Source organism: Etheostoma spectabile, unplaced genomic scaffold (assembly GCF_008692095.1).
Source record: "Etheostoma spectabile isolate EspeVRDwgs_2016 unplaced genomic scaffold, UIUC_Espe_1.0 scaffold272, whole genome shotgun sequence".
In the NCBI taxonomy this organism is placed as follows: domain Eukaryota; kingdom Metazoa; phylum Chordata; class Actinopteri; order Perciformes; family Percidae; genus Etheostoma; species Etheostoma spectabile.
The window spans coordinates 1,563,831-1,574,207 of NW_022605576.1; the positions used below are offsets into that span (position 1 = coordinate 1,563,831).

The following is a 10,377-nucleotide window of genomic DNA, read 5'->3' on the forward strand; positions in this document are numbered from 1 at the left end:
AGATTCCAGATCGGCCCATCTGAGCTTTCATTTTCTCAACTTTGAGAAAAGGGGCTCGGTTTACACCTATCACCATTTCTAGCCAGTGGCGGTCCATAGGCAGGCTGGGGGAACGTATATTAATGTTAAAAAACCTCATAAAATGACATTTTCATGCCATGGGACCTTTTAAGGTACGATTTCTCTCGTTTGGTGGATGTATCAAAGATGTTACCCAATGAGCAGCAAAGTGAATGTAAACTTGTTGTAATTAAAAGGCAGTGCGCTTGTGCACGCAGTAGGGTGGTCAACGCATCACAGTTTAAGTTTAAATAGGGGTTTTGCCCCAGGTTTTTGCTTGCTAGAAGTCTTCTTCACTGTATTTGTCAGTGCGTTGCACGCGTTTGGTACATCACCGCCACAAACTGTCTGTCAGCATAATGGCAGACAACCAGTGGCAGAATCTGACTTGCACTGTCTGCGTTCTAGTGCAAAAAAAGGGGGACTCACTAGCAAAAACATTGCTCCATAGCGCCTCCAGTGGTCTCAAAACTCTGCAGGCTACCCTTTAAGGTTTTAGCTCTTGTTTTTGTTTAAAAGATCATAGTAATTTACCAAGTCAGGGTGTCATAATTAATATCAGCGTTTCAAGTTTGAAATGCCATCAGTTTTCTCAGTAACAAGACGTCTCATTTAAGTTTTATATTTTTTGAAAGCCAGGTAGATGGGTTAGTTCTTTAGAATATAAGGTAATCAGCATATAACATTGGTAAGATGACCCAAGAAAAGGTTCAACTAGAACTGTGCGTAAGTTGCAGCGACACGCACGTACGGTTTAAGTTGGACGTCAGCTCTTCTGTCTCTGCAGAGGACCTTCAGGCCGACTGTCGGAGTGCCACAGCCAAAGTCTTCAGATACCAGAAGATCCTCCAGGGTACATCTTTCCACATCCTGGCCACAGCTGTGAGCAGGAGCCCCTCGGTCCTGGACACTATTGGAGCTGAGAAAGCAGAGAGAGTTGCAAAGCTTTCTGGAGCTGCTTGGCCCGAAGAAAATTCAAAGGTACTCTGCACATGTTTTTTAAAATTATTTTAAAACATATTTAAAACATAACAGTGTACAGTATGATTAGAGCATGTACAAAGAGCTTATGTAAATGAGAGCGTTTAAGGCACTTATTTGCTTTAAAAAAAAAAACGGTTTTCCCTGCAGAAGGTTGAAGTGGGGCTGCAGGTACAGGCACTGCAGTGTCTGTGTGATGCCAGCAGAAAGGCTGATGAAGAGATTCAGTCTTATACTCAGGACTGTGTGGAAAGCAGCAGCATCATTGAGACGTACATGGCTCTGGCTAACTTCTGTGACAAAAGACTGCGAGAGGAGGAGCAGAGGGACACTGGTGAGTAATAATAGGACTCCAGTTCCAGTTGAACTGGAGAGTCGGAATTCCCAAGTTCTAGTAATATAGTAAAGTACTTAAAGTGTGTGCCAGCGTGCGCCCGTAACCCAGTGATCTGACTTTATACGTCTGTGCGCGTTGTTGCAGAAAGTCACTTCCCAGACCTGTATACGTTGCCTGTTCAGGTAGTGGAGAACATGTTGAAAGCTCTGAAGATGAACTCCGAGGAAGCTCGCCTCAGGTTCCCACGCCTGCTGCAGATCATTGAGCTGTACCCCTCCGAGACACTGGACCTCATGACCAGAGAGGTTAGAAGGAATCCACCTAATCCCACTTTTTCAAAATATGATTGTCTTTTAATCTGTACCAGCAACGTCTTTGGTTTGCAATGGTCACCAACTATTATTAGTATAGTAAGCGTTATCAGCTGGGTTATCACTGGTCAAGACATTTCTGTAATATTATCGATTAAGAAAGAGCATTCTAGACCTGATAAACACTCTGGCTGAAAGTCTGTGAGTTGGAACCAGACTGGTAAATATATTAGACAACCATGTAAAATGACCAAGCAACATTTTTGAGCTTTGCATAGGAAACACTACATCAAAGCTGGTTTTAGCACCGAGCCTGTAAATTGATGCAGAATCCCGTAATGGTTTTGTCGTAAATGGTGCCCGTACTAACTTTGTGTGTGTAGATGATGTCAGTTCCCTGCTGGATGCTGATTGGCTGGATCAGTCAAATGGTCGCCCTGTTGGACAAGCCGGAAGCTGTGGCTATGCAGCACTGCGTGGGGCAGATAGCAGAATGCTACCCTCAAGCGCTGGTTTACGCTCTCATGATCAGCAGTGAGAGTTACCAGTTTGAGGACTCTGCTACCGGCCACCAGCAGCAGGAATTTGTCAACAGGTAAACTGAAGAATGATTTACATGGGGAAGAAAGAAAAGAAAAAACCCCAATATAATATATAAGTCTGTGTGTGTGTGTGTGTGTGTGTGTGTGTGTGTGTGTGTGTGTGTGTGGTGTGTTTGGTGGTTTGTGCGTGTGTTGTGTGTGTGCGTGTGTGCGCGTGTGTGCGTAGGCTCAGGAGCATGCTGGATAAGGGGGGAGCTGTGAATAACTTCGTGGATGCACTGCAGCAGCTCACTAACCCTGAGATGCTTTTTAAGGTAACCAGTGCAAGTTGAACCATGAATTAACCAAGCCGCCGCCTACTGGTCACCGACCTCTCGTTGATCATTGTCTTGTGATCCACACACAGGATTGGTGGGATTGTGTGAAAAACGAGTTGGAAAAACCGAGCTTTGACAAGAAGCGGATGGGCGCCATGTATGACGAGATGCACTCAGCACTCGGGGATCGTAACGCGGCCGGTCACGGGGCGTTTCGCACAAAATTCATCAAGGTTTGTAGTTTGCTTAATCTCATTTGTCTAGCAAACGCATGTGTACGTTTCAATCTGTTTTCTGTTTTTTTGTTCTTTTAACAGAAATTTGCTAAAGATGTGGAGAAACTGCTGGGCTCTAAAGGCAGCAAGCTGTTTGAGAAGAGGAGAGAAAAAAGCTTTGTGCGGCAGGTGGAACATCTGGCAGCTTCCATGCGTGGATGGCTTCAGGAGCCAGGGAACCTGAAGGAATACTCGCCCTGGCTGAGTGGATTCAAAGCTGACACATTCTGCAATGAGCTGGAGATCCCAGGTCAGTGCAGTCGTAAACTTACACTGTTAAAATCAGGGCAATCCCAACTCTAAATCGCCGGTTTTGACAAATCTTGTATAGGCCACATCATTAGCATATTTAAAATGAGTTTGTCCAATACAATAATTATTTCATGCAGTGTGTTGTTGTTTTTAATCATCGGTGTGTATGGGCTGTAATTTAGGGCAGTGATTCCCAGTGTTGGGCAAGTTACTTTTTAGTATTTAGCTACATTTACTACTTCTTCCAAAAAGTAACTAAATTATAAAGTAACCTTGTTACTTTAGAAAGTAAACTATTGCCTTACTTTCAAGTACATTTTTAAACGCTCAAATGTGACACCCTTCCTCTTTAACGGAACTTAATATACATGTTCATGTTCTATTATTCATGATAAATCTGAATATTATAGTGAAATGGACACTTAATACAATACATTATTAACAAACAATGTACATCTAAACTCTTTTAATGTTACTGTGGGACAGAGTGAGACTAGCCTCCAATCAAATCCCATGTGTTAGATATTATGTTTATATAGTGGATTGATATAAATAAGATACTACACTAGATGTTTTGGAACCTTTGATATTTATCGCCCCTCATTTGGGCTCGCTATACCTGTCTCTCGTCCCTCGTCTCTCGTTGACGGACTGTGTTGTTCAGACAGCACAGCAGAGGAGCTCTAAGGGAGATTATACCACAAAGTGGATACTCTTTGGCATTGGCAAATCCCAGGGCGTTGAGGGTTAAAGGGCTCAGAAAGTGGAATTCCCTGTCCTGTCATCTTGAAGTCTTTAACGGACTTCCCAGAGTCCAGTTTCTGGAGTTCAGCAACTCCCCAAAAGGTTACTGTACCGCTCCAGCGCTGTTGAGAAAGGGATACAGGAGTTGACAGGGCTGGGGTACGTCTGGCAGAAAAGGCTGAGAACCACTGATTTAGAGAAAGTAATTTCCAATTGTGAAAATAAATTATTCTATTGAACTCTTTTCTGCTCACTGATGAAGTCACTCACATTTATAAGTTTTTACCCCCTTCCTCTCGCTGTAGGACAGTATGATGGCAGATCTAAGCCGTTGCCGGAGTATCATGCAAAAATAACAGGCTTTGATGAAAGGGTATGCTTTTATAGTCATTTACTGTACAATTATCATGCAAATGTTGTAATAGCACCCTGTGTAAATCTGAAACGCCGCAGTGTCCCGGTGAGTTTACCAGAGTGAATTCCCTGGCCCGCAGGTGAAGGTGATGTCCTCCATGCGTCGGCCCAAACGCCTGATCATCCGCGGCGATGACGAACGCGACCACCCCTTCCTGGTGAAGGGGGGAGAGGACCTGCGCCAGGACCAACGCATTGAGCAGCTTTTTGCTGTCATGAATATTGTGCTGAGTCATGACGCCGCCTGCACACACAGAGGCATGCAGCTGCGCACCTATCAAGTCATTCCCATAACCACAAGGTACTGGGCTGCCTGTCCGTCCATCAGTCTGTCCTTCCAGTTCAGCTTAATGCAAAGACGGATTAATAGTAGAACCAGGGGTGGGGGGGGATCGATACAGCATAGTATCAGGATATTTTCAGTGGCAATACTGTATCAATACACAGGCACCAACTATGAATCTTTTTATTATATATGTGTTGGTCAGTTTGTCCCATTCTGCAGCAATAACATTGAATTGATATGAACTGAGAAATGTGTCTTTTTAGATGAAACAGATGTTGACAAAGTTTCCTTTTGGGGACGTCTTTTGAAATTGGGAAAAATTAGAAGTTGGAAAAAAGATTATAAATTGCAATATATTGCAGAATATTTCAATATGTTTAAAATCGCAATAATATCGTATTGTGGCATAAGTATTGTGATGATATCGTTACGGTATGCTCTTGTGATTCTTCCCCCCCCCCCCCCCCCCCCCGAAGTACAACCAAATCAAACTTTTTACTTTGAGAGTGACATCTGGCAAGTTATCAGTAAAACATAACACGGTCTCCTGATATACCAAAATGAATCCATTTAATAATAGTAATTGGCTTATTATTTAGATTGGATTAGATTATACTTTATTCATCCCACAGCGGGGAAATTCCCTTATTACAGCAGCATTTTCTACAATAAAAGCAAAACAAACAAACACACAAGTAAACACACAAACAAACAGGCAAACAACATTTATTATTCAAATTTTTAATATGGGATTGGGGTTGATTACTGATGCCTCTTCCTGATACTTACATTACTCTTGTTACTACTCAATATAAAAAAAGTCAAGAAAGCTGATTTCCCACTCCCACTGTCGTCCAGAATCGGCCTGATTGAATGGATGGAGAACACCTGCACCCTGAAGGAGTTCCTGAACAGCACCATGACTGAAGAGGAAAGTCAGAGGGCGAAGAGGTAGCGTACGTTTCACTCTAATACCTTAGTCCACTGATGACCTTTAAATGTCATATCTGAGCTATTCCAAACTTTCTACACCCCTTGATTTCTATTCTATATTCTAAAAAAAGTCTATGTTGAGTTAAGCTAAAAATAAAATACTTGTCATGCTGCTCTCTGGAATTTTATATTTGCTTGCTTTTTTAGTAAATTAATGATAATCTCAGTCCTTTTGTGATCATACTTGTAGAACGACTAAAGTGTTAGTTATTTTTGTTAGTGTGTGTGTACATATACACTACCGGTCAAACGTTTGGGGTCACTTAGAAATCCCCATTGCGCTCCATTATAGAATGGTTGCTGATAATGGGCAATGGAGATATTGCATTAAAGATCAGCCCCCCCACTCAGATCAGCTGGTATTCTGTATATAAGGGAGTGGGCTGGAAATTGGTAAGTCACCCCAAACCTTTGACTGTGTGTGTGTGTGTGTGTGTGTGTGTGTGTGTGTGTGTGTGTGTGTGGTGTGTGGTGGTGTGTTGTGTGTGGTGTGTGTGGTGTGTGTGTGTCGTATATTATACTATATATATGTTTGTTCTTAAAGGTCTACTGAAGACTGCAATAAATGTCTCCAAACGTTTGACCGTGTGTGTGTGTGTGTGTGTGTGTGTGTGTGTGTACTGTATATAATATATATATATATATATATATATATATATATGTGTTTGTTCTTAAAGGTCTGCTGAAGACTACAATAAATGGCTCCAAACCTTTGCTCCAAAGTCCGAGGGTATTGTACTGTACAGTTGGGCTTACAAGTAAGTCCCCTGAATGTTGCTTTCTCTTCCTAAAACTAAATTGTTTCAGCTGGAATCTGTTGATTGTAATTCATAATGTGAAACCAACTTTTTCATATCATATCATATTTATCCTAGGAAAGCGAAACGTTCTGAGGCAGTCAGCAACTTCTCTAAGGTGTTGCAGCATGTGCCCGGCGATCTCCTGAAGTAAGTTCAATCTCTGGAAAATGAAAACGCTCATAAAGGTTAGCGCGTAGATTAAAATATTTTCTTGTCTTTTTTCCATTTCCAGGAGAGCGTTTCTGAAGATGTGCAACAGTCCCGAGGCCTTTCTGTCCCTGCGCTCCCACTTCATCAGCTCTCACGCCTTGCTGTGTGTCAGCCACTGGGTTCTGGGCATCGGGGACCGCCATCTCTCCAACTTCATGATCAACATGGAGACGGGAGGCATGGTCGGCATTGACTTTGGTCACGCGTTCGGTTCCGCCACACAGGTTGGTCACGCGTCTTTCACTCAGGCGCTGATAGAATACTCAGGTCTGACTCGAGTCATTATTTTCCGGACTTGTGACTCAACGTGGACTCGTACACTGATGACTTGGACTTGAATTTTAGGAAATCGGGTTTGAGCATTTATGAAATAGGACTCGGAAAGTTGAATGCAGTTTCTGACTAGTTTTATTAGTTTTATGTGTTAATAATAATGAAGTACTTGAGTCCTGAGTTGCCATTGTCTGGACTCGTGGCTCAAGTGGGACTCGATCTCAGGTAATTGTGACTTGAGTCAGACTCGCTTTTTATAATTGATTTTTTGATTTTTGATTTTTTGGACTTGGCCTAGGAGGCATTAGGGACTCGAGACTTGCCTCGGACTCAACAGTTGGTGACTCAATCTATATCCTTGACGTTCCACTTCCAGGATTGCTCCGTTACCACAGGAAATGTTGCCAGATGCGTGTATTTTCCGTTTCCTTCCGCTTCCTTTGTGTTGGAATTTTGTATTTGGTGGATTTCTGAGGACTCTGGTTACCTGGTCCTCAGATCTCTGCAGGGTAAATCCAGACAGCTAGCTAGACTATCTGTCCAATCTGAGGACTATGATTACCTGGTCCTCAGATCTCTGCAGGTAAATCCAGACAGCTAGCTAGACTATCTGTCCAATCTGAGGACTATGGTTACCTGGTCCTCAGATCTGGCAGGGTAAATCCAGACAGCTAGCTAGACTATCTGTCCAATCTGAGGACTTATGTTACCTGGTCCTCAGATCTCTGCAGGGTAAATCCAGACAGCTAGCTAGACTATCTGTCCATCTGAGGACTATGGATACCTGGTCCTCGATCTCTGCAGGGTAAATCCAGACAGCTAGCTAGACTATCTGTCCAATCTGAGGACTATGGTTACCTGGTCCTCAGATCTCTGCAGGGTAAATCCAGACAGCAGAGCTAGACTATCTGTCCAATCTGAGGACTATGGTTACCTGGTCCTCAGATCTCTGCAGGGTAAACCAGACAGCTAGCTAGACTATCTCCAATCTGAGGACTAGGTTACCTGGTCCTCAGATCTCTGCAGGGTAAATCCAGACAGCTAGCTAGACTATCTGTCCAATCTGAGTTTTCTCTCGCACAACAATTGTTGGTTTACAGGTTCCATGGCATGAAAATGCTACAGGTTTTTTGACATTAATATGAGTTCCCCCAGCCTGTCTATGGCCCCCCAGTGGCTAGAAATGGTGATAGGTGTAACTCGAGCCCTGGGTATCCTGTTCTATCTTTGAGCTCAGATGGGCTGATCTGGATCTGGAGGTTACCTCCCCTTTTCTCTGCATTGCCCGCCCAGAAAATTTGGCTTACAAAAACTACTACAATAGCTACAGACTCAGAAATGGCACATACTATGGAAAGCTCATTGTGGGACTGGCTCTAGTGGCTGGAATTCTGCACAAAGGCTGGATTTTAGGAAAGAGACTTCAGATACAGTATTAGGGGACCACAAAGGTCTATATAAAGAGACTTCAGATACAGTATTAGGGGACCACTAAGGTCTATATAAAAGAGACTTCAGATACAGTATTAGGGGACCACTAAGGTCTATATAAAGAGACTTCAGATACAGTATTAGGGGACCACTAAGTCTATATAAAAGAGACTTCAGATACAGTATTAGGGGACCACTAAGGTCTATATAAAGAGCCTTCAGATACAGTATTAGGGACCAATAGGTCTATATAAAGAGACTTCAGATACAGTATTAGGGGACCACTAAGGTCTATAAAGAGACTTCAGATACAGTATTAGGGACCATAAGGTCATATAAAGAGACTTCAGATACAGTATAGGGACCACTAAGGTCTATATAAAGAGACTTCAGATACGTATTAGGACCACTAAGGTCTATATAAAGAGACTTCAGATACAGTATTAGGACCACTAAGGTCTATATAAAAGACTTCAGATCCAGTATTAGGACCACTAAGGTCTATATAAAAGAGACTTCAGATACAGTATTAGAGACCACTAAGGTCTATATAAAGAGACTTCAGATACAGTTAGGGACCACTAAGGTCTATATAAAGAGACTTCGATACGTATTAGGGACCACTAAGGTCTATATAAAAGAGCTTCAGATACTATTAGGGACCACTAAGGTCTATATAAAGAGACTTCAATACAGTATGAGGGACCACTAAGGCTATATAAAAGACTTCAGATCCAGTATTAGGGACCACTAAGGTCTATATAAAGAGACTTCAGATACATTATTAGGACCACTAAGGTCTATATAAAGAGACTTCAGATACAGTATTAGGGACCACTAAGGCTATATAAGAGACTTCAGATCAGTATTAGGGGACCACTAAGGTCTATATAAAAGAGTCTTCAGATACAGTATGGTCTTCACAGCGTGTGGATGGTCTGGCAAAGCAAGACTATTGACTTGATTACAGCACTGTAGTCAGAATTTTAACTAAATGTTGGGATATTTTGATGAAATATAACATAGATAACTGGGTCCGCCATGTGGTTTCTTAGGTGCAAATGTGTCCAGCTGTAGAAATGTGAACCCGTCTGTTGTAAATAACTCCCTCTCCGTGTAATCCTGGGTTTCCTTCACAGTTCCTCCCTGTGCCTGAGCTCATGCCGTTCCGGCTGACCCAACAGTTTGTGAATCTAATGCAACCCTTGAAGGAGTCGGGACTGATCCAGAGCATCATGGTCCACTCGCTGCGAGCCTACAGTGCCGAGCCAGACCTTTTGCTAAACACCATGGATGTGTTCGTCAAGGAGCCCTCGCTGGACTGGAAGGTAACCAATCAGGGGCATAGGGGGGGCTTCTGGGGCTCCAGCCCCCAATGTTTTCTAAAAAGATTCTTTTAGGGCAGAGATCTTCAACAGGGGGTCAATTAGTTGTTCTGCTTTAGGAATGATGAAGACTTGGCATTCTGTTATCAAATGGATTTGAAAACTAGTGCATAGAGTCGCTAATAATATTATTATTATTGTAAATGGAGCGTCTAGTCCGTCTGTCTCTGCCCCTGTAACGTATCACTTCTAATGATCTTATTTTTATTTTTGTTAACACATATACAAATAATACAGATTAATATACACAATCAATAAAAGATGTGATGGAGAGATGAAAAAAAGGGGATTAAACTGCACTCTTCAATGCATAATTCAATTAAAATAGAAAGATAAACGTAAACACGGAACAGTGAACCGCAGGTAAAGAAGGGAAGTGTGTGAGTAGATGAAGGGATGTTCAGTGTGTCACAGACAGGATACACGCATGGTGGGAATCGGATTTCTCTTTCGAGTTTTTGTAACATGTGACAGTAGCTTTAACTGAAGAACCTTTCCTCACACAGTTACTGGTAAACAAACTGATTTCTTACCCAGAACTTTGAGCTGAAACAGCTGAAGAAAGGAGGCACGTGGACGGACAACGTCAACACCAAAGAAATCAGCTGGTATCCCCTACAGAAGGTCAGCTTCGCCAGAAGGAAACTAGAAGGAGCCAATCCAGCTGCTATCACCAGGTAACCATCCAATCAGAACCCGGCACACCTTGCATCGCTGGTATCTCCGTTATGGGGGAAATAATGCTTCAAGTGTATGATTTACAGGG

The 10,377-nt window shown here is 42.6% G+C and overlaps 1 protein-coding gene across 2 annotated transcripts in view; it reads left to right on the forward strand.

Annotated features, from left to right (window-relative positions):
• The window catches only part of prkdc (protein kinase, DNA-activated, catalytic subunit), a 66,028-nt gene that overhangs the window by 54,245 nt on the left and 1,406 nt on the right, over positions 1 to 10,377 (forward strand). For both annotated transcript variants that reach the window (XM_032510777.1, XM_032510778.1), the window contains exons 71-85: positions 848 to 1,041; positions 1,192 to 1,375; positions 1,523 to 1,683; positions 2,073 to 2,284; positions 2,458 to 2,545; positions 2,638 to 2,781; positions 2,866 to 3,073; positions 4,125 to 4,192; positions 4,314 to 4,534; positions 5,378 to 5,470; positions 6,190 to 6,270; positions 6,388 to 6,459; positions 6,545 to 6,746; positions 9,366 to 9,554; positions 10,149 to 10,288. In XM_032510777.1, coding sequence (XP_032366668.1) covers positions 848 to 1,041; positions 1,192 to 1,375; positions 1,523 to 1,683; positions 2,073 to 2,284; positions 2,458 to 2,545; positions 2,638 to 2,781; positions 2,866 to 3,073; positions 4,125 to 4,192; positions 4,314 to 4,534; positions 5,378 to 5,470; positions 6,190 to 6,270; positions 6,388 to 6,459; positions 6,545 to 6,746; positions 9,366 to 9,554; positions 10,149 to 10,288 — 2,257 coding nt within the window. The remainder of the gene's footprint in view (positions 1 to 847; positions 1,042 to 1,191; positions 1,376 to 1,522; positions 1,684 to 2,072; positions 2,285 to 2,457; positions 2,546 to 2,637; positions 2,782 to 2,865; positions 3,074 to 4,124; positions 4,193 to 4,313; positions 4,535 to 5,377; positions 5,471 to 6,189; positions 6,271 to 6,387; positions 6,460 to 6,544; positions 6,747 to 9,365; positions 9,555 to 10,148; positions 10,289 to 10,377) is intronic.